At 39.4% G+C, this 25,320-nt stretch overlaps 1 protein-coding gene across 11 annotated transcripts in view; it reads right to left on the reverse strand.

The window, feature by feature from the left end:
• Nucleotides 1-25,320, reverse strand: part of TSPAN4 (tetraspanin 4) — a 465,001-nt gene that overhangs the window by 49,256 nt on the left and 390,425 nt on the right. For all 11 annotated transcript variants that reach the window (XM_062000473.1, XM_062000466.1, XM_062000469.1 and 8 more), the window contains one exon: nucleotides 15,637-15,711. In XM_062000473.1, the coding sequence (XP_061856457.1) occupies nucleotides 15,637-15,711 (75 nt within the window). The remainder of the gene's footprint in view (nucleotides 1-15,636; nucleotides 15,712-25,320) is intronic.

The following is a 25,320-nucleotide window of genomic DNA, read 5'->3' on the forward strand; positions in this document are numbered from 1 at the left end:
CAATATATAAAATAAACAAAGGAGGTTTGGATTCCTTATAGATTCATTTTTATCTCAAAGTTTATCAAAAGCTGTACAAAGATTTGTGGCATCAGACTCACAGCTGGTGATAAGCTTCTCCTTCCTTCCTCTTCCTAAAATACATATATAAAAAGACTGAAACAAGATTAATTGCAGTATTCAGCGTTCATGAATTTCTATGCTTGTGTAATTCATTTCCTTGAAGACAGCAAAGTAAAAGGAGGTTCCCTTGCTGACAAGGGTACAGGATTCATGAGCAAGTCTGCTCAGGACTAATAGGCAACAAGCAAAGAATCTCCCTCATCACTCCTTTCACTGGCGACTAGTATTTAATCACATTAAATGACTTTGCTGTAGGACTGCATTCCTTAGAACGGAGGGACAGCCAGTGAGCAAATATGGTCAGAAGGAGCAGCTTTTTCTGCCACAGTTTGTGTAATGTTTAGTAATAAACATTACTCCCAGCTTGGGGACCAATCATATCCATCTCTGGCAAAAAGTATAGGACCTCACTCAAGTCCTTCATCAGCAACTCCACTTTTCAATCCAGGCATGACATGAGAAGGTGAAGCAGCCTGTGTTCCTTGAGAAAAAAGCAGTAGCATAAAATCTTCACTTTGCCCTACCTAATCCTGCTGCCCAAAGTCACTGAATGTAGAGGTCAGAGAAGGGAACTTGATCCTGATAAGGTCCATAGAGGGAGATCCTGTGTGTGAGGTAAAGTCACAGAGCAGTGTGCAATCAATCTAGGTGTTTCCTGTCTTGTTGCAAATAAAAAAAACTCACTTTCAGGTGCTGTACATATTTCTTCCAAGATATAGCTCTGTATGCTGGAGAAGACCCACCCACCTACCTTCCTCAAATCCTAAAGCCCTTCTTGTACATTGTGTGACAGCCTAGACTTAGGGAGGGATCTTGGTATGGACAGAAAGCAAGAAACATTTCCTAACTTTCCCTGGATTTTTGAGTTTGAGGGTGGGAGGACAATTTAATTTCCTACTTTATAAAACACAATTCACCTTTCACTCCCCACTCACTTTTATAATAATCTGTTGAGAAAAAAGACTTTTAAAATTTATTCTTCTATTTTAGCTTGAAATGGAGGACCAGGTGAGCTGCTAGTTCCTGATAAACCAAAGGAAGTGATCCAAACCTATTTGTTTATTAATACAAACATAACTTTACCTTCCAAGCACAGCCAGATTCCAAAGGAAATACAAGAGGCTCAGTACTGTACAAGACACAAAAAAGGCATTGTTAAGATTCATTCATATCCAACGAATTCTGCCCTTGTAAAATGTGATACTGCACTAAACAGTGCAGGGGGGTTGGACTAGATGATCCACCATCACCACTAAAAAGAGCACCTAGAAGTTGCATAAGAACAACTTCTATAAGTGTCAAATTCTTGTTTCCTTAACTCCACTTATCTCTATTTAATCAGAACACAAGTTGTCTGCATGCAACTTAAAATTCTTACTGAATAATTGTTTCAAGGACAGAAGGTGAAATTATCAGCAAGTCAGAACTGACATGGGGATATCTCAACATCCTCTTCTCCTGGAAGGTTAGAGTAATCAGGGTATTGAAAGTTTTCTGAGATCAGAAACTTGATCCTCTTAATTCATGCTATTAAAATTGTGGATTCATGATGTTAAGCTGAACGAGGCAAAACAGTCTTTGAGGAGAAAGAGAATAATTGTGAGACTAAAGAAACACTTCAAATAGTGCATTTTATATCCTCATCAGCCTTGCTTCTCAGTCCCCAAATGTGCCACATCAAGAATCCATATAGAACAAGACTCCTTAACCCTCCTCTGATAAATTAATCTCCTTTAGAAAGGTTCACATGGAAAAATCTTGAGAAAGTGTGATACTGGAATCCTTGAATTTCATATGCTATTTAAAACAAACTAATGAGATGTATCAACTTTAAACATAAAGGCTGTGGAAGTGATAAGGACTTATTGAGTGACCCTTAAAGGCTGCAACTCCACATGGCATCCTGTTGAGACTAGAAATAAACAAATACAGTCTGAGAAAGAGTGATTTAAAATATCATGTTACTCATTTGCATTGAAATTGTCTCATAAGGGCACATGGAAAGGGTTCATTTGTCCACCTCTAAATGTAACTGTTAGCATCTGTCTGCTAAACATGATGTAACAGGAACCACATATGGGCAAATTCACACCAGGGCATACCACAAGCCTTTCTACACTGTTGCCCCAGACTCACAGAGGAGACTGTGGCTCTTCCAGGCACACAGCAAAATGGTCAGCTACACTAGTAGAATATTGCTCAAAATGTATCTGGAATGGGTGGAGAGAGGCTTTTATATCAGAAGAGTGCCTATTTCCTAGATCAAATGGGAGAGTAGTTTTGCACCTCAGATCTAATCTCCTCAAAGAGCAATGCAGTAATGTTGGCAGTTCAAGGAGTGCACTAGGAGCTCCCCCTGGATTGGGAGGGAGGAGTCCAAGGAATCCAGAATCCAACTGCTACAGAATCTGTATGGCCTCACCAAGGAGGCCAAAGCAAAAAGCCATTCTCTATTTTACTGTACAAAGCATCAACTGATCCTTATGGCATGAATACAAAAATATAACCATGCCCAATCACAAAATCTAATAAATGAGCATGTAGAAAAGGGACATATTAAATCTTTGTAGAGTCTGGCTCAATGTGGAATAAGGGTTCTCCGTGATGCCTCCTTAAGAAGTTCGATATCAAGCACTTCCCAGGAATTCAAAGTAAGTATTCAAAAAAAGTAATTTCAAATAAACGCAGTGAAAGGATAACTGGAAAAAGCATTCATTCCACAAAGTATCACTGAGAAAAAGCTTTAACTTGTGTATTTGCCTCTAACCCAAATATTCTCCTTTTGTTTAATTATTGCATACCTATGGCATGTACGAGTGGAAGCATTATGTCATTGGAAAATTCTGGCCATTATATACCCCCAATCACTATAAACTTTAAAAACATAAAGTCAAATGGTTGGTAGACACACAGATTTCAGGTACACTCAATTTTTATAATTTTTGTCAAAACTGTTGACTAACTGAAAGATAATCCTAAGTTAGTACCCAGAATGAGGGAAAAAAAGGCTGAAATGTGACTGTAACAGATCCACATTCCATCTGCTCCAGAATATCTAGTACTCTGTCACTCAGAACTTGGGCTGTTTTTTCACCAGTGGAAGTACTAGTTGGAAGTACTGGGCAAGACATAGCAATACGTTACAAGACAACTCTCTGTCCCACTACAGGACGGTGAAAAGTTCTTGAACTCTGGAAGAGAGCCAATACTTCTCCTATCTTTTCCACAGTCAATAAGGAATATGCAGGAACTACAGGCCTGCCACTCTCATCTCAGTCCCTGGGAAGGCGATGGAGCAACTAATCCTGGAAACCATTTCCAAACACACGAAGGACAAGAAAATTACTGGGAGAAGTCAGAATGGATTTACAAAGGGGAAATCATGTTTAAGAAAATTGATAGCTTTCCACAATATGATGACTAGCTCTGTGGATGAGGGGAGAGCTGTAGGTGTTGTTTACCTTGTCTTTCATATGAGTTTTGACAACTGTAACTCTGTACAGAAAGATTTTGGGGTCTTGGTGGAGATTAAGTCAACCATGAACCAGAAACACACTCTCGTAACAAAGAAGGCCATTAGGAGAAGCACTGCTAATGTGTCACAGGACATGATCCTTCCTCTCTATTTAGCACTGGTAAGGCCATATCTGTCCATTTCTGGTCTCTCTAGTAGAAGAAAGATGGGACAAGTCCTGCACAGAGCTATGATGATGATTTGAGTGTCTCTTTCATACAAGGAGAGACAGAGAGATGGGACTGCTCGGCCGTGGAGAAGACTCAGAGTTCTTATCAATGTGTATAAATAACTGATAGGAAGGAACGGAGAAGACAGAGTTGGACATCTCAGTAGTGCCCCGTGAGATCACAAGAGACAGTGGACACAAATTAAATAGCAGGACATTCAATCAGAACACCAGAAAGCTTTTTTTTTTTTTTAAAAAAAAAAGTGAGAGTCAGCAAACTCTGCAACAAATTGCCCAGAGACACTGTGGAGTCTCCATCTATGGAGATATTCAAAACCCAACTGGACACAGTCCTGGGCAGCTAGCTCTAACTGTTTCTGCTTGAAGAGAGGTTTGGACTATGTGGTCTCAAGAGGCCCCTTTTAACCTAAACAATTCAGAAACAGTACTGTACAAGTGTGCTGGACAGTCACTGAGAACACAGATGGAGAAGCCAAGTTTTTACTACAGTAGGGATTAGGAAACAAACATTCACAGGAATCTCAATTTCATTAATTTAATTTCTCTTGGAAATCTGTGCTTTCTCTGCAGCCAAAGCTCCACCGATTTCTTAGCAGGCACATGCATCCCACACATGCTGCATTGCAAGATTAAGATATTATGAGAGAACAAAACCCCAATTACTGCAGTTGCCATGCAGTAGAATCTCCTACAGCACTGTAGTCCAACATCTCACACACTCAAGCAAGCACTATTTGGATCCCCATGTGGACAAGTGGGAAGAAGGTTTCAAAAGTCCAAGAACTAAGGATAATAGCTTGGCTCCTTCGAAGACAACACACAGCTCCCACTGACTTCACTGGGGACAGACTTTTACCAATACAGAAATCAGCAACTCATGTATTCATTCTGTGCTGGCACTTCATATTGTATCACATAACTAAACTCCTAAAAGGCTTAAAATGAATATGGCAAGATCATGATATCCAGCAGCAAAGAACCATTCCAGTGTCCTTACTCATCTAGTCATCTCTTACATGAAAACAGACACTTAGATGAGTAGATTTGAAAGACAGGCAATTGGAAAAGCAATCCTCATTGCTCAATCCCTTCCTGAGATAACTGCAATCATTATGAAAGAGCTGCCTCTGACATTTGTACATAAATCACCATCAAATACAGCCCGAGCCAGTTCTCCATTGAGAACACTCAGCTACGGAAGCCACATCTGGCCACTGAATGGCCACCAGCAGTGGTGGTAGCATCCAGGGCACTAAACTGACATTTACTTAAATACCAGCCCGATCTCAAAACACTTCAGGCTATGAAGCACATTCTCCTCCTGCTTTCTTCACAGTTCTCAAAAGAAATGCAATCTTTTTATTTTTTTTTCCCAAACTACCTGACCTTGAAAAACCCACTGCTTCTCTTTGTCTGAATGCATTCAGCTGCTTTTCTGTCAACTACAATGCAGTCTCTTTTCACCGAGGAAAAAGATGGACCTGAAAGCAATCTACAGGATATTTTCTTTTGTGTGCATGTTATACAGAATGTAATGTTGATTCTCTTCACAGCTTTTAAATATCTCTTCAACAATTTTTGTCTATTGAGATCTTATTGCAACTCCTTTGGTCTTGAATTTTCAAAAGAAACACTAAAATTATTATGCAATAAATCTTACAAACATCTGGTTTTGAACCAAAATCTTTTTCTCTTACATGCCTCATGACTTTCCACTTTCACTGTTCTCTAAAGAAACACTTTTTAGTTGTTTTCTTAAATACCTTCTAATGATCTTTTGAATCATTTTGAATCACCACTCTGCTTCATTTACATAATTTACCTATTTTTAACACGCAATTCAGTTTGCGCTTCAAGATGCCATTCAAGGTGAGCTCTGAAAAGGTTTCCTAAATGCTGAGGTGAGGACTTTGTCACCAGAAGCAATATCAGCATAGCTAAAGATGATGACACGTACTATTCCGCTTTCCTGGGGTACAGAGCGCTAAGGTGCAGGTGGCAAAAAGTCTGGCAGAGCAAAAACCATCTTGTCTTGTGGTAGTAAAGTGCAAAATGGAGCAAGCTATAAAACCAAGACATAGATTGTATAAAAAGTCAATAATCTGTCACAGAAAAAGCTCATTAAGAAACTGTATCAAAGACAATTAGTAGCAGGAAGGGAAGGGTAACGGGTTTCAACAACAAAGAACTGAGCCTATACAAGAATAATCTGTTCTCAAGGATGCCTCCTGTGCAATTTGAAGATAATGGAGATGTCCTGGTTTGGGCTAGGATAGGGTTAACTTTGATGAGGAAGTAGGAAGGGGTACAGCATGGGCAACTGACCCAGGCTGGCCAACAGGTATTGGATACCATACTGACGTCATACCCAGTATATTTAGGCAGGGAGCTGGTTGGGGGCGGTGCTGCGGAACTGCAGATTCGGCTGCCCGTCAGGAGCGGTCATGTTGGGTCCCGGGTGGTGAGCGACTGCAGCACGCACCATTCCTTTTGTATATCCCCTCATTTACTGTTATAACTGTTTTTCCTGAACCTGTTTCTTCTTATTGTTGTTTTATTAAACTGTTCTTATTTCAACCTACACGGGTTTTTCCCCTGTTTCTCTGGTTCCCCTCCCCATTCCGCCGGGAGGGGAAGGAGTGAGCGAGCAGCCTCGTGGCTCTTTGTCCGCAGCTGGACAAAACCACGACAGGAGAAGTTACAGAAAAATAACTGCAGTACAACAAAGGGAATTAAGATTGTGCTATGGTTAAAATGACTTTTGTATGTGACTCATTCACTGCTAAAGCCAGGGCACTGCAGCCAAATTGTGTTATACTACCATTATCCAAATTATTAGAGGCCCTGAAAGCATCGAGTCGGAAATGTGTGCCCTTAGAAATTGTAAAATAAAGTTCCCTCTGCTTTGTTAGGATATATCTCTTTACACAAAATCTACTTCTCTCTCTTTCAGCTTGGTCATTTTCTGTTGAAAAGTCAATCACTGATTTTGGTGCTCATTTGTAAAAAAGACTCAGAGAGTCCCAGATCTCAAATGACTAAAGGTAATGAGTTCATTTTAAAGATTATTATGGATATACCTGGTTGATATTTTATAACCAGGTATAAAAAGCAAGTATTGATTACCACTGATTGGTATTTACCTTGGATTATGTTGATTTCAAAGTTTGGCAATATATTTCAAAGGGTACAATGACTGGTGTCTAGAACACTGCTGAACGTCTCCCCTACACCTGAACTTCCCAGCAAGGATTTATCTCAAAATTTTCAGCTGGAAGGACACACCATCTTACAGTGCAGCAAAATCTCCAATGAGGAGCTAGGGTACACAGTGGATGCCTTGTATGTATCACGGAGTCTGGGTAGCAGAAAGCATCTGAACATGATTTGTGAACTTAAAGTCAACTCCTCCCTAACAGAATTCAGAACTGGTAATGGTTTAGGCCCACTGATCAACAGATCTCTCTTTCCTCGTTTCAGCTAGGAGTCACTCTGTGTGTACCATTGCTGAGTTAACTGAAAAGAAGTTAAAAGAATTTCAGCTGCAAAGTGGTCTACCCACCACAGTATTTTAATTACAGCTGACAAATCCAAGGCAAGGATTTTATGCTGTTGGCCTGCTTACAGTTTCATAACACAAAAAGTCATTTTCCTTTCTTTTTTTTTTTGCATCTGTAAAAAATGTTAAACATTTAGTTTACTGTCATTTTCTAATGTTGTCTGAAATACATTATGACATATCAAAAATGTTCATAGAATGAATAAAAAATGTGCTGTCTGTTTCAATATACTACCTCAGTCATTCCTCTGCATTTGATGTTGCCTGTATTTAAATGCCTAAAACTGCCTTAATTATTTATTTTATTGCCTTTCTAAATCATTCTCTTATCTTTCTGCTATTACATCCTTTCTCAAATAAAACTGTAGAAAATGTGCATCAGAAGTTAGAACAGATCCAAAGCTGAGGGTCAGGCACCAGCTAAAACTAATGTTGATCAGGTGTCATCTGTTGACCAGTGCCATCCACTTGAGTTCTCTCAGCACCAGAGACCAGCATGCATTCAGCTCCTGATCCACCTAGATGTTGAAATGGCTTCTTATTTGACTAAAGACAAGTCATGTAAAAACTTGTCCTCTGTAATAGTAAGGTCCCATTACATTCATTCAGACAAGAGTACACCAAGTATTTCTCTGGAGACACACCTTCAGGATTTAGCCCTCAACATCACTTCTCTCAGCAAAAAGGGAGCAGAACTACTCACCACTTCTAATGTGCTTTAAGAGGCCTTGACAAAAAGCATGCAGTTGTGCAGAGTATTTAATAACCACCATCACTATTCCAGAGTTCTCCTGTGAGGCTGGCTGAAGACCTGCACCATTCATATTTTGTCTACTACAAAATCTGAACTATGAGATATGAGTATGGGAAACAAATCATTGTAAAAGTGCTCCCATAACAAAGATATAGGCTGACATACTCGTGAGATTATGATTAATCCCTAATTAGGAATTACAAACCAGCAAGAAGGAAGTACAGATATATCTCTTTCTGTTGTAGGCTGATACATTGACAAATATTTATCAGCAGACTCTCAGATGAATTTAGTGATATCAGAAAATAAAAAATAGATCTGGCTGGCTTTAAGCCAGGTGTAATGGCAGCAGCAGCTGTGTTTGATTCAGCCCTAGAGATCTGGGATTTCATCTCCCAGTCAGCCAGGTTGGAGGTTGGAACTAGATTTCCCCTGAGAAAAAGCACTATTCCAAACTGCAGCAGGACAATATGAAAAATCTTTTACTTGCTGCAATATGAACAAAAATCCATACTGACTAGGATGAGACACCAACATTCATCTTCATTTCTGAATTCAACTGAAATAGGAAGATACACAACATGAAGAGCTGACAAGCTGCTACATTATCTTATCTTTACAAAGAGTATTTGTGTTAGGCATGGAGCTTAATTTAGGAAAGTTTGATTTTCCTTCTCCTACACCCACTCCCCCACTAACACTTTATTCAAAGAATCAATTAGGCCTTGATCTACCACTGATCAAGAGTTCCCAATGGGAAGCCCTAATGCATTTTATCCACAGTTATCATTCCTAAATAACACCTATTTCTGAGCATGCACTTAATTCTTTTCATCAATACTGTGTTATTCTTCCACAAACCTGTTAACAGCATTTCAGAGGTGCACTTTCAATGAAATTCTTCTTTGACAGATGAATTAGTGAAACTATTGGGATTTCCTTAAGCGTGTTTGCCTTTTTTAGCTACACTGGCAAATAAATTCTATCATCCTCACCTCCTCCTGTCTAAAAAAAGGTTAAAACGATGTGTCTGAGTTCAAGATACTAAATGGAAAGCTGGTCAGAACAAATAGAAAAAGATAACCAATAATGCTTTAAAACAAACATTCATTATCTTTCACTAAATTCCCTACAGAGATCACAATCTCCAGAATTTGTCAATGTCATTAGTATTCCCCTAGCAGTATTTCTTTTAACAGAAAGGCACAAAAAGGCACGTCAACTTTGACAAGACTTCAGAACATGATTGAGTTGGTCACATGGATTTAAGCATGCACTTAAGTTATCTGCAGAATGGGGACAGATTTAAACTTATGCCTGAACACTTTGCTGAAAAGAAGCCAAAATGAATTGGTTTTAATTAAATTCTTTTGATGAAATTTCTGCAACTCCCTATTGTGTGACATCAATACCAAAGTGCGAACAAAAAAGTTAAAATTGAGCTTATTACCAAGTAAAATAAACCACTGAGACACTTGAGTATTTTCTTATTTTACATCTCAATTTATATAATATTATTCTGCATTAGGGAAATAAAATACTTGACCAGGGCTAATGCATCAGCCTCAAAGAGCAATAATTGCAGTGCATCACAATCCAGGAGATGATCTATAGATTCCTCCACATCTGTCTGCATCCTCTCTTTATCTGAGAAATAGCTTTGAGCTGTTTCAGCACTTATGCAAAACCCTAATTCCAGAACACTGCCAGAGAGTGCCAGGAACAGCTCAATGCCAGGAACTGCTCAATGTGTGGAGGATTCTTTTAAAAAAAACAAAACAAATGGAAATCTAACTGAAAAATAACACGTTAACACAAGGACTGCTCAGAACACATTGCACACACATACCAGGATTTGCACACTCTAAAGCAGTAATGTTAATGCAGCACATCCCTATAGAAATACCACAGTCAAAAATGTCCTTGTCCTCTTGAAAGCCCTCTGAATGTTGATACTACCCATACAGATATTGTTCTGACATCCTCTCAGCCTTGCACTGCAGCAGGAACAGCTATGTTTACTGTGGCAAAGGAGGATACAGGGACTCAACATTTCTACCACTACTCTAAAGTTTCAAAATAAGAAGTTTTAAAACATGTGACAATGGAACAGTGTAGGCAAAGTCCAATGTTGCTAGAGAAACACTGATAGAAAAGGGAGGCCATCTGACTGAGGAATGGTGCAGGGGGTTGGACTGGATCACCTCTAAAGATCCCTTCCAATCCCTGCCATTCTAGATTAATATCTTCTGTGTGTGCCTTGGACAGATCGGCATGCCTGGCCAACTAGAAATACAAGGCATTTTGCAGGCATCCTTCTCTGCTGAAGCTCTGACAAAGACAAACATGGGAAACGTTAAGTCCACTGGACAGCAGCTCAGTGAGAACAACAGTTTCTGCAGGAAGTTTGAACTAAACTTTCTGCATGTATATTTTCTTCAGTTTCATTATGAACCCCTTACTCTTATTGGTGAGCAGCTCAGCAGCATCCGATTATTTTGTAAGCAAGGGTAAGAGATTCAGCTTTTCTACTTTGCCTTTAAAGCCATAGGTAAAACAAGCTGTAAAGACTGAGTTATACTTGAAATCATGCCCACTATATTCCAGTCCATTGTCTCTGATCTGTATAGGATCTGGCAAATCATCAATCAGGAAAGAAAATAATTTTTAAAATGTTTTGAGAAACAAAGCAAGAAATGCATAAACCAACAGATCATGTTTTTTATAAGCTACTAGCAAAAACTACAGAGGAACTCATTACAATTTACTGCAATATGCAAAACGAGCATTTTCACACATCTCTTGAAAAACAGAAGTAGCCATTATTTTTCAATCCGCTACCACTCTGTAGGCCATTTTCAACACAGCTAAGCAGGCATAGAATTTAGACTGTAATTTTCACAGGGACTCTGAGTGAGTTAATGACCTAATCTTTATTGAAAATTTCAGTCTTAACTTTGAGTTGCCAGTAGCAGTAACTGCTCCCATAATCAAATATCATAGTCCGTGATCCTTCAGTGCTTTTGTTCCTTAAACTGGCTGAATTTACTCAGTTTGACTTTTCAAAAAAGAAGGAAAAAAAGTACATTAGAATGGTTTAGTTATTCTATTTGAGAGCATTAAATAGTGGCACCATAACTCTGCTCATAAATCAGAAAAAAAATGCAGACACTTGAACATACAAACCTACTGAAAAACATTATGTATTACAACTGCAGAAAAATAAATATGGACATTTTCCTTCTGTGCATCCAGGAGAATCATCAAAGTAAAAATAAATACAGATGCTAAAGCCAGAAGGATTATGTAAGTCAGAACTGGTACAAGACTATGCATCTTATTAGCATAATTTATATTCTAACAGGGTCCTATTTGGTGCCAAGAAATACAAGGAGTATCCAGCCTCTGACGGAATAGGGCTCTGTTGCTTTCCCTTTATCACAAAAAATAAGGTTAACCCTATAAGTACTCCATGCATCTCTTATAAGTACATATGGGGCCTCACACAGAAATGACTAACATCTAAAAATGTAAACTGCTGCTATGTATTAATAGAATTGAAATAAAACACATTAAAGAGAATATTCAAGCCATAGAAGGGTAGCCATTCACATATCCGTTCATGTAAGTCTATAGCAATATCACTGGAGTTTGGACTGCCTCAAATGAGGGTTTCAATTTAGCCTGAAAAAAATAGTGCGTTCAGAGTGATGTCAACTTGCCTTAGTTCTCATCATTACATAAACTCCAATTGATACCAATATCTCTTGGACTGTTAATTTTGCCCTAAAAAACTTAAAAAGCTACACATTGGGAACTTGGATCTGAACATGCTCAAACACCAGCAGGAGCTCCTAAGTCCCTCAGGTACCTCCTCTGAGCTGAAGATATTCTGTGAACCAGTCACTCTACTGCTTTCAGACAGTCACAACAAAAATAAGTGTTCTATATATTTTTCCTCGCAACTACCCCATAGGAATGCCTCATCCGATTCCCACACAGTCCATATTTCATTTCTAAGTAAGTCAAGGGATTAATATTTTGCAATATAACCAGTGAAGGCAGTTGGAGGAATAGGGAACAAGGTGTGAGCTTAGGTTCTGCCAAAGAGATTTGCATTGCAGCTGCAAGAAGGTATGTATCCTTGAGCTTTCTCCAAGCCCCTCTTTCTTTACAACATCAGAACACATAACTGGTTCAGAAAAAGAATTGTGAAGTCCAGGGCAGCATTTAACCTCATGAGACAAGACAAACATTTCTCAATCAAGAAAAGGGAAGATGACATTGTAGGGCATGGGAACAAGTTGGCTACTTAAAAGCTCAGAGAGGCTGCTGCCAAGTCACTAGAATGAGAGGCAGAGGTAGCTTTTAGGCTTCTCCCAAGATGTTGAATGACAGCGGGTCAAGTTGGCTGCCTTGAGGCCCAGCAGCCTGTCCCATCCACCTACACAGCTGCAGCCTCTTCCACAGCAAAAGAAGTGCCAAAAACTTATCTGTAAATGGCCATAAAGTTTGTGTTAATGCTTTATAATAATTAACATGGCACTAAAGCAACAGTCCCAGCAATGGATACAGAGAGATTCCTCCATAGCTCGGGAGCCCATGCATGGTATCTCCATGCACCTTTTCTGGTGGCTGATCCTGCTGTGCAAGCACCAGCTTGCTCCTGTGCCCATTTTACAGAAGAAGGAACAAAATAGACATCCTTCACTGGACCCGTACTATTAAGTCAGCTTGCAGTCAGCCAAAACACCAAGAGGTCTAAATTTGGAATTGGCCCCAGCTGCCTGCAGTCCTGGTCAACTCTCTTAGGTCTGGTCTCTCCACCTAAACAGGGCAATAACACCACTGTTCCTGGCAAGAGCAGAGCACTGATTAAACTACGTAGCAAGGGACAAAGTATCCACCCCAAAGCCCTTCAACTTGACCAAGTAGGAGTAATTGAAGACCACAAGGGAATCCTTTATTCAACCTCTTCCCAAGCCAGCAATAACAATTGCCCTCTGTTTTATCCTAGGAAGAATTTTACATGTACATACACTCCTAATTAACAGAAGGTTACCAGGTACTTGAAAAGCTGATTATATTAATGTGAATTATACAGGAGCCCTCAAAGTCTTCACCTGCACAGTACTTTACCTGCAGAGTCCTTTTCTGCTTTTGCACACAACGTTACTTTCTTCTGACATGAAAGTGTTAGCGTAGATTGTACCTTCATTGATTGTCCAAGGAACTGCATTAAGTGAATTACAGTGGTGGGACTTGTCTGGGTTAGACACTTCCTCATACCAGCAAGTGTGGCAATACTGTTCTGCATATCAGTGAAGCCAGCACACAAATTCTGAGCATGCCATATGAAAACACTAGTTTTAGGCTGCTGCTGGTTTATTTATTCTGTAGGTAGGGCTGTAAGTCTAACACAAACTATTGACTAACACAAACTAATTAACTCTGTAAAACCACACTTGAACTGGAGACCATATATTAGACATGATTTTGATTTTACAGACAACTATGGTGTACCTCCTGCATCAACCTGCAATGTGTGACTCAGAGGGACGTCAAATTTCCTGATGTCTTTAGTAAGAACAAATACAAATCACGGCAAACCAAAAGGCTGAAGGAGGGAGGGAATATTTTCACTATTTTTACCTCTGAAGAGTGAGGACCAACATTCTCTGTGACACATCTGTCAACATAACGGTGCCAATTGTTTATGAATAAAAATGTTCATTGTGGGTTTTTATTTCTTTCCTCCATACCCACATATTTATCAAACTATCAGCAGTCAACAACAGCTAATTCTGTGAGGTGATGATGTGGAATATAGGAAATGTTTATCTTTCAAACCTATTCCTTAACACTTTTCAGTATTTCCTCTATGTACTGGATGGGTCTTTAGTATGTCTTTATTTTAGAAATGGCCATCATTTTAGAAATGGCCCCCCTTGCTTCTGCAGGGGACTCCTTGCTTCTGCAGGAGGGGTGGACTAGATGATCTCTAAAGGTCCCTTCCAACCCCTACCATTCTATGATTCTATGATTCTATGATCATTTCTCTTTTCAAGATTTCTTAAGCAGGGGACAGTGTTCCTCTCACAAACTAAATCAGGGTAGTCACGACTGCTCTCTCCCACTGTTCTACCATTTCTAACTGTTTCTGTAACCGAAAGCCAATCTTAAATCTACAGTGAAGTGAATCTGTCAATTTACACAATGACACGATAATATTTTCTAATGTATTCACTTTCACAATGTAGCCAAGTGTTGTATTTGGGTTATGGAGGCCCACTGCATATTAAGTAGATGCCCTTATTAAGCTGTCATGTATGACGTGTAGATCTTTCTCCCAAGAGCTTACAAGCAATTCAGAATCCAATAATGCATACAAGTAATTTTAAATTGCCCTTTCTACTTTAATTACCTTGCAAGTTAATTCCATGCTACAGCATACCGTCCGGCAACTTAGCTCTTGCCAGTCCTTCAGAAGTGCACCTGACAATTACTAACGGTGTTCATTAATTCTGAGCCTTTCTAGAAAGCAACGGCGCCATCCACTCCTCACCCAGGGCAGTGCTAAACATCCTGAATATAACTAGGTCTACTGTTAGTCTTCATCTTATTTTGGTATTTTCTGTAATTATTTTACATTTTTATTCAATTTTTGTTCTTTTATTGTTCCACTACAGAAGAAGCTGTTTATCGGTCATGTGCCTTAATTCATGGCAAATTCCACCACCTTCTCTGTGATTTTCAAGGTCCCTTAGTCTTTAGCTGTAAGAGACTCTGTGTGACATTCGTGACTGAAGAGGCAGGTTACACAATTATGTCCATTTGGCAATTATGCCATTTTGGTTTAGAAAAATTATTTTAAGGATAAATATAATTCAGACAGGCAATCTTGCCCTTACAATAGAAACACCAAGTAAGCACAGGGACAAAAGTCAAACATAAGTAAAATCTGAAACCACAAACAAAAGCCTTTTTATTAAACTTTTATACATTTACTTTGGCTTTCCACTAGAATCTAAGTATCCATGTGCTGCAAGGAGCACTTTGGAAAGATAACAAATTGTGTGCCTTTGTTGGTGGTAAGGACACTTCCTATGCAACAACATTAATGTGGCTCTCAAATTGTAAACATAATTGTCTGAAAATCCTGTTTATTCTAATGGGTATCTCTTCTTGCATACTCCTGCTACGGTTTGTTAATTTCTACAGGTTTTTTTGTAGGGGGTTTTGGTGTTGGTTCTCTTTTTATATGGCAGAGGCACTTAGTAGTATCTGTGACCTTGAGTTATACACATGAGCAAGCAAGAGAGCCCAGTCCTGCAAGGCTGTTTATGCATTCTGAGAGTGCTCCTTCTGTGAGGGGTGTCTCAAGGAAGACAGAAGCATGATGAGCATACCAAACCAAATGCTTCATAATTTATTTACAGGGAAAAGGGGCATAAAAATTTGCTGAAAGGGAAAGAAAAATAAAGAATCTGACTTACCTTGTCCGTGTAGACGAAGAACAGAATCACAACAGTGAGCTCCAGCAGAAATATAATTAACAGCATGATAAAAAACTGTCAAGAGAAGAAGGGACAGGGGAAGAAACAAGAAGCAAAAACCATCAACATCTCTTTCAGCTTTTTCTGGGTGCACAGTTAAGTACATTCAGCAGATCATGCAGCATGGGGAGTGGGAGTCAAACAGAAAGTAAGGTCCAAAGCTGTTGTGTTACAGCAAAACAGAAGGCACACAACAGGCAGCAACTGAAAAAGCAAGTAAAAGGCTAGGCAGAAAACAGCAATATCTGCTGGGCACACTTATGGCTCATTTATAGCACTGATTCCAGTAGAACATAAACTCCCATGTAGATCTGTCCCTCCAGCAGGCCAGCGCTCTGTTTGACTGCAACCCTTGAGGACTCTTCCCAGGCTGGGTTTTCTTTATTTTTTTCCTTATTAGTTCTTTCCAAAAGAAATCCACAGCTTAGACTTCCCATTGCAAAATAAAGTAGCCCGGTCTCTAAGCCATAAAATTAGAGCTCCTTTCAAGGGGAATTGTGTGAGAAGTGAAAGGCATACCAAAAAGCTTGAATACCAAGTTACCTTACGAGATGTTTTGGGTAGCTACACAAATCACCCATGGGTTTCAACTGAAAGGAGATGATTTGTACTTAAGACATTAAAGCAAAGTCTGTCCATCTCTCTTTCTCCTCAGAAGGCATAGAACTGTCCAAAACACTGTAGTCAAAAATCTCAAAAAAGTGGATAAAACAGTTTTAACACGGGGATTTGGGGTAGATTCTCTAAAGTCTTCAGCTCTGATTGACTTCAGAAAAAGGAATTGTTGGCAATGCAATACCTCTGAAAATCGTATTCCCTGTTTTGATTAGGATGCTAGATGGGTCTGCATCAGCATTGACACAGCAGTTGCATGGACTTTAGAACAAGTGCTATCAAACATTAAATGAAACTGAGTGTTGCAAAGATGAGTAAATAAGAGTAGTTTGGGGAAATTTTTAGACTCAGGCAAAGGTCCTGCTCCCTGTAACACAAATTCCATACACTTAGCAGTCTGCAAAGGCTGGAATTCTAATTCCGAGCAACTCTGACTTAATTGAAATTTCATCCCTGAGAGAAAAAAAAAATGAGTTATTGTCTGTTTAGCTTCCACCATAAGCCTCCTAACCTATGAAAGTTTAATAGCTACAAAGCCTCATCAGAGCTTCTTCACTGCCTGGTAAGTCAAAATCAAACCTTTGAACCTATGGATTTCTGTGATTGAATGGAGGGCAAAAGGTCAAGAAGAGGAAAATATCTTTCTCCACTAGTACAATTACTCTGTCTACAAAATTCATTGCATTTTACCCTACAAGTCTTAAAAGTTTATTGTCAAATCTTCATAACTAGTATCATCACACCTGCCTGACCCTAACACAGGATCCTATTAGTGCCCAGCTTTGCATTGCAGTCATTCACATACATGATCCAAGTTGATTTCCATGTCATTACCATCCAACACTGACCTTCTGCATGGCTTTGCAAACCAGCCTTAGTGGAGCTTTCTTATTTTTTACATTTACGCTTTTATCCTGCTGCATACTATTAATTGAAACAGGATAAAGCATATCACTGTTTGCTGCATTTTATTTGGCTGTGGAGTACTTTTTTGCTCATCCATAAAGCATGCACATTTTGGAAAAGTCAGCATGCAAACACCACTGTCTCCATGTGCAATTCACTGGCATAGCTTGGATTACATCAGACAATGTCTAGAACAAAGAAAAGACTCGTACCCATTATAAACAGTGATCAGCATTTCCTACCACAGGACTCCCATTTCATCTGGTTGTAATTTTGCCAAAGCTTGATTGTCTATGCTTATTATTCTGAGCTCGCTTCTGTCTAAAGGATAAAAGCTTCTGGAAGAACTTAAAAAAATAGCAATCATATCTAAGAATGAATCAGGGCAGAATATGTTATTCTGTCCAGGTTAAATTTCTCATGGTTTAATCTGAAATCCTCTTACACTTTGGTGTTTAGAGCAGTGACTTGAAACAAAGTGCAGTTCTATTTTCAGGAATGTCCCTTGTGCCTAACCCAACTATGACTGGATTTTTGTGGGAAAGTTACTAGCCTTCAAAAAACTGCATTTCACACATTCAGTAGAGATAAGAGGGCTCAGCAGCTAAAACTGTCAAAGTCTACACACAAAAAGTCTACTCACATCCTTCCACAGTTTATATATGACCATTCAAACCATTCCAGAGAGTATGTTCTCCATTCCTGTGGTGCCCCCATTACACACACATGTAATGCCTTTCTGCCATCCCTCAGATCAATGGCCTTCTGTCCCACTCCACAGGACATGATCTGGAACAGCAGGGCCAGGAACTGGAAAATCTGGGGACCTGTTTTTTCTGTGCTCTCGAGAAAGCACTTCAATGCCACCACATTTATCGTCTCACTCTAAAGAAGAACCCTACCTGAACCCAAAGCAATATGTCAAAATTAAGACTTCAGACTGAGCTGGCTACAAAGCATAGCCTGCACACTTCAGCATATCTTCTGATCCAATAGACTATTCCTATAGCACCTTCCCACAAAAGTTCACTTTTTGTCCCATCTGTGACAATTAGAGACACGGTTTAGTGTGGCTGTGGCAGTGTTGTCCTAATGGTTGGACTTGACAATCTTAAAGGTATTTTCTAACCTCAATGATTCTGTGGTTCTATGATTCAAATTTAAAAGGGAGAAACATAAGCCCACTGAAGGCTCAGAGCACCTAAACTCCCACCACATCTACTGGAAACTCTCACAGCTCCTTTTGAAATGCATTCTCTCCCTGTGGTGATAAACACAAAGAAGAATAAAAATGAGTTGTGTTTTGGTTCATTGGGGCTGCAGGCTGTTGGCATAATAAAGATTTATGCATGGAGAAATAACAATCCCAAGGCAATGCATTAATGTAAAACTCCATAAAAAAAATTAATCTGACCTTGTACAGAGAGATGCTTTACCACACTACTTGTCAAACAGCGGGATGTAACCTAGTAGAGGTTCACTGGAGAAGTACCTACCACACAGCTTTTCATAAATTACACCTGAAATAGCCCCACAGAAGTTTTGATGAGAAGGGAAGTAAGGTGACATCTTTCTGTGTAACTACCATTTCCAACCCTTAAGAAAACTAAAGCCAGTTTCTCAGCAGTGAGCTTTATATTCTACCAAATCCATGACTTTCCCATAGGTTCCCATTACAGGAGCAGAAAAAAGGAAGTATGCAATTGCTACCAAGCCTACCTACTAGCTGTAAGTCACCCTCCTGGTGTCAGAGAAAGAAAAATTCATTAGAGAAGAGGAAGTTTCAACTTGCAACTCCATCCCCATTTTGTGTACTAGGCTTTTGACCCACTAGTTCTGGTTCCATTTATCCAACCTCTTAATATGATGGGAGAATCAAGAACTGCTCCTTATGTACATCATTCAAAGCATTATGGCTCACAAAGGCACACAGGAACAAGTTTTTTTCCCAAACAAACAAGATTCTCTGATTTCTCAGATGTTATAGACACTTGCCTCTCTGCACGATGACTGAGCATCACATACTAATACATAGAATTGTGTCTTTTGCTTCCTCACTGCCTCCCCTTCCCAAATCTTCTCAATAGTTTGATCAATGTCTCTCAAATTCCCCATCTCTCCATATCAAGTATAGCTGGTTTTTACACAGTGTCTCAAAGACAAAAGTGACCAATTATGATGAAAAACAATCTGTGGTCATTTTTTTTAGTCTCCTAACATTTTTACTCTAACCAATGGGAAAATTGAGAATGCTGTGTTTAGACTGATCCCTAAAGCCATGCTCTTAGTTTGATGGAAGTCTATCTCAGAAGACAGTAAGACCTCAGTGTGACATAATTTCTTCTCAACTTAGATAATCACAGTAGACAAAAGTTTCTTGCAAAGTATTATTCAAATCCTCTTCCACAAACAGCATAAAAGTAGCAAGACCACACAAAAGCTATCAGTCTCTTCGGAAGACTGACACAGTCCAAAACTCTTTTCAAGTCTATGGCTTAGCAGATAATTTGTTTAGAACAAACAGCCTACAAGTTAGTATAACATACCTAAGAAACTGGACAAACATTTCAAGTCAGGCCATGCTGTGTTCCATCATGTATGGCCTACACTGTTAATCTCTCTGCAAGGGAGGCACTTAGCTTCTTTTCTGACAGAGACAGTATGAAGTAAAACACATGAGCAGGTATGTTGCTCCTGTGGAAGCGCTGCAGGAAGCTTATTACAGACTCACAGAATCTTAAGGGTTGGAAGAGATGCCAACAGATCATCTAGTCCAATGCCTCAACGCCAAAGCAGAACCACCTAGAGTGGGTCACACTGGAACTCATCCAGGTGGGTTTTGAATGTCTCCAGAGGAGACTCCACAAGCCACTTGGGCAGCCTGTTCCAGTACCCATGTTCCAGCTTGTACCCATTGCCCCTTGTCCTATCATTGGACATCACTGAGAAAAGCCTGGCTACATCCTCCCAACAACTGGCCTGCAGCAGCTCCCTGGATGAAGAATTTACAGGCAATCGTTCCTCTGTAACATTAACCATAAGTTTTCTAGAGTCAAGCATTTTGCTTTTAAGTTTGGCTGGATTACCAAGTCCTCACTGATCACATTTAATTTCAGGATCACATTTCACTTCCTAATTAATAAGTACTATAGGGAGAAGAATTTAGAGAGAACCAGTAGGGCTAAAATGGTTCGTCTTCCAAGAGAACGCTAACTTCACAGCCCAGGAGGGATTTTTAATATGTCTGTCTGGTCTTAATGTGTACATTTTGGTCTTCAAGAATAGTCCCGTTCTAGCTGTTAGAAGACAGAGTCTCTTGGAGTCACAGAAACATGTAGGTTGGCAATCCCTAGGATCATCTGGTTCAAAGTCCTCATTAAGAACAGACTCAACTAGACGAAGGTGTGCAGAGCTATGTCCAGGCACCCTCTGAGAACCTCTAGGTCATCCATGGCTTCCCTGGATGCCTTTTTCCAATACTTGACCATCTTCATGTCAACAAAAATATTCTGCAGGTATTAGACAATGACCCGCTCTTTATAGGGCTCCTATACCTGCTTTCAGGTACCAATGCTTGCCAGTGTTGGCCATGGATTTCTAAGCTCAGGAACATGAAGTTCATATCCAAGCATTTTAAAAGGTTTCACAGAAGGGCTTTTTTTATTACATATTGGTACATGACTTTCACAGAACAAAAACTGATATGGTACAGACTTTAACAGCACTCAAAAAGGAAAAGAAAAAAAATTGAAACTTTCTTCCACTTTCGAAAGAAAAAGTGCTTAATGTCTCACTAGTTCTCACAAGAAGTTTTATTTAACATAATTCCCCAAAGGCATTTTGATATATTAACAGGGAGTAGGAACATTATGAAAGGCTCACTTAGTTTTTTCAAATTTTCTTTGATTTTCTTTTCCAAGGAACTGAACAAGGAGAGGAGAAGTGAAGAAAAGTGCAATGGAAATTGTGCTTGCATCTTAGAAATGCCTTCTTCTGCAGCCCGGAAGACTTGTACAGAAAAAGACAGAGAAATTAATGAGAAATGACAGGACAGTGCTCAGACAATACAATAACTGGAATTACAATCAATAAAACCCCAGTGTATTGATCCAGCACGTGAACTTCACAACAAAAGGGAAAGGGCAGCTTGCTTCCATCAGTTTCCACCACAGTAGATTCTGATTCTACAACTCAGTACCAAGGTTTTTGCAGAAACTCGATCTGAATCCTCCATTTGTTAGTTTTATACCATTGCTCCTACCTACCACCCTTTGCAGCACCATATCTGCTTCCTTTCTCCCCATAATATTTAGACTTCTTGAATATTTGTAGACTTATGTCTACATGCCATGCATATTTAGCTCTTTTAATACTTCCATGGAAGTAAATCTCTTTAGCCTCCTGATCTTTTTTTTCTTTTCCCCAGCATAAAAATTATAAGTTTGCTCATAAACTGTAAAAAGGCAGTAATGTATACGAGCAAACTTATGAACAGAAACTCTATTATGAAAATGGCATGTATCTAAATTTGGTTCATCAGCTATTATTCTCTAAAAGCCTTAGTAGTTAATTCATTGTGATTGTGACAAAGTCGTGCATGTTTTAAGACTGCTGGATATATAGTACAGCTCTGTTTGTGTTTGGGCTATATTTTTCATAAATGTGCAAAACCTCCTGCTGATCAATAAGGCTAAATAAATCTGCAGTAATTATTCCTGGGAAGATATACAACATAGGCAGTTTTAACACATTAACAGTGTTACATTTAAGTCTCATTACTGCTTTTAGTTGGAATCAATCTTCATGTATTAGCAAGAGTTGAGACTTGACATTCCCATACTATGTGGATTTAAACTGGCATTTGCTGACATTTCTAGCAATTTTTCATCTTTTCCAAAAATGGAATCAAAATCAATGAAGTGCCATCAAATATTAGTCAGGTATGGCTCTCACATCACAACAGTAACTGGGTATAGCTCCAGATCACAGATATTTCTTAGCAGAAATAAAGGTCTCGCTGGCCTTTGTGTTATGTTTGCAGAAGAGATGACACAACCCTTAAAGAGAGTCAAAGGTGTGATGTGATCTGGCGCAGTCTTTATCATTGTCAAGACAGAAACTCATCCTACTTGTGAAGTACAATGTGGGTGAAGAACAACTAAAACATTACAGTAGCTCTGGCAAGTCCCTGTACCACTCCATTAGTAACAAAGCAGTTGGCCAAGTCCATCTAATGTAGCTAATGAAAATGGCAAATACAACTGGAAGACTTTGGCCTTTGGTTAATCCAGTATTCTCCATCTATGGTAAAGACATGCAAAGCTAATTAGTGTACGAACTTACACCTTTTACTCGGACTTTAACATCATCTACATACTTAGAAAATGGAGATTCTTTCTGCATCTGCTATCCTCGGGATATTTCTTGTTACGTGGAACACCAGATGAAACACAATAAGACAGCTCGGTGCCCTGAGAGTGGAAGAGCAGGGGGAGAGGTCCCCACACAGCCTGCATGGGGAGGAAGCAAGGTGGTTTGAGCCTTCCTGCTCACACCAAACATCTGGCTGAACCCAGTGCTGGGCAGACTGACAGAAGTTCCCTCAAGATGATGAGGGCAATAATATGACCATGCTGGTCAGCTGACTGATGTTGAGCTGAAGGGGAAAAATTAGTCTGAAATTCTGCAGTTCTCTTGTTCCATGTATTTCCAAACCCCAAGCTTGCAATGTGACCCTCACCTGATAACAATAGAAGATTTCTCTTATTTCTAAGACTCTCAAAATCACATCTAGAAACTGCACTGAAAGCAAAAGAAATGTTAAGAAGCAGGTCATCAAGAAGATAAAAAAAGGACAAAATAGATTATTTAGATTATTTAGTATATAATTAATATAATATATATTAATAATATATATTATTTATTAGCAGATTATTTAAATTCTACCAACAGTTTCGATCCCAGTTTGCTGTTCCCAAATGTGCTACACAGAGGCAGCTGCATCAGGTGCACATTGGTCAGTCTTGCAGTAGCTTAAAAAATGAACAGCAAGTCAGTTTAGTTTACCTAATTCTGGCTTTTAGCTGGTAACATTCTCCTACTGGAGAACTGAAATGTCAATCGCATCAAATCAGCTCTGGGTACACTTTGTGTAGGTATCACTGACTTACACAAGCTAACAAGAGTTAGATTTTTTTTAATGGTTCAAGTAATCTTAATCCTTAAAGAAAAAAAAAAAACAATTATTTTCTTTAAGAAGCAGTGTTAAGGTGGCTAAAATAGCAAACTAATGATTTGGAATATAAGCACACATACTGCTTCGGTAAGCTGATCTACCTGAGGAGATCATTTTATTGTTAGGAAAAAAAAAATCAAATGTTATGCTCAAAAGTGACATGAATATCTGGGCTGTCAAGGAGAACACGGGTTACCTGCCCTTTACTTCCAAAATAGGAGTAATTCTGTTGCCTACCATATCTTGCAGGTCACCTGTCTGTGTCCATCTGAGACTGCAGTAAAAAGTCCATCAAAATCAGCAGAGGTGGTCTTATAGATCAGATACAAACACATCTATCCAGAGACTGCAAGCTCAGGCAGAAAACAGGCTTTCTTAAAAGTGTTTTCCTAACCACCATGTAGTCTTATGCTCTGCTCTTCCACTGTGAAGTTCATCAGATTACTTAATTGTCCTGGTGATTCAGTGTGCAGTGAGGTATCTGTGACCCACCTCAAATCCTCAGAGACAGTATCAGGGCAAGATGAGGCTTACTTTCTGGGTCTCCTTTTGAAAGGGCTGAGTCAAGTTCCTTTTCAAAAAAACTCTGTCATGTGAGATTTGGTTAAATGCTGGCGGTGAGGGAGGCTTTCTAAGCGATATGAGATCTTGAGTCTGCATAGACTGGCAGAGAAGCTGATCTTGCTAATACATAGATAACAACTACTAGTTAATAGATTAATCAACCAGGAGTTAGGAACTCGGAAACACTGATAGACAATTGATAGATAAAGTCTTCAACTGCTGTAAATTAGTATAGCTCCACTGAGTCCTGCACACAGTGTTGTCACACTGCTTGGCTGCCACAGAGAAGCATCTTGGCAATACAGAAAGGAGTGTGGACATCAGGAAAAGGTTCTCCACCAAGAGGATGGTCAGCCTCTAGAACAGGATCTGCGGGGAAGCGGTCAGTGCACCAAGCCTGTCAGAGTTCAAGGAGCGTCTGGAGGATGCTCCTAGTCACATGGTTTAGTTTTAGGTAGTCCTGCAAGAAGCAGCGAGTTGGACTCAGTGATCCTTACAGATCCCTCACAACTTGAGATATTCTATGATTCTGTGGCTCAAGGCATATCAGGCACTAACACTACTGCATCAATCTACATTAGAAAAATAAATACTATGCTATGAAGTAAGCTCTTCCTACACATTGAGCCTAGGCTCAAGTTTAAAAACAACTTTATTCTTTTTCTCCTCTGTTCCCAGCTCCTTTGATTAACTGCTACCAGAGCTGAAGAAAAAAAAGGGAGGGAGTAAAGGATTCCAACAGGTCCCATCCACTCTTGAGTTTCAGTATTAGCCAAGCAGAAGGAGCTAGAAACTGAAAGGCAATGAGGAGCAGCCTCTTAATAATAAAGGAGCAACAACAAAATCAGGGGAGTTTGGTCCTTAGTACTTACAGTTCAAACAGGTAGAAAGGTAGAGCTTTCATCTATCACACAGCATTACACAGAGAAGTGTTATACATGATGTATAATGCTCTCAGGCTGTGTGCCTGGTATGTTCCTGGTCTTTTCATCACCTGCTTGCTGCTGTGACTGCAGCCACAATCTTACTGATTTTGCTACTTGGATTGCTAAAAGAACACAAGCTCATGCGCTAAGTTGGAATGAGAATCTACTGTTTAGTCTGAAGTATTAAATTACTGAGATGAAGTAATTCATGGGTTGTTTCTTTCCTGTTTAGTTGCTTTGAAATAAATTCCCTATCACCAATAGAGTTTCAGCTGTCAACTCTCTGATTAGATCCAGTGACAGTACAGAAAACAGTAGATTTTTCAGTCTTCTTTTCTTCCCACTCATTAACTTTTTGCTCATTTTCTTTATTGCTAT

The sequence above is a fragment of the Colius striatus genome, chromosome 7, assembly GCF_028858725.1.
Source record: "Colius striatus isolate bColStr4 chromosome 7, bColStr4.1.hap1, whole genome shotgun sequence".
Lineage (NCBI taxonomy): Eukaryota > Metazoa > Chordata > Aves > Coliiformes > Coliidae > Colius > Colius striatus.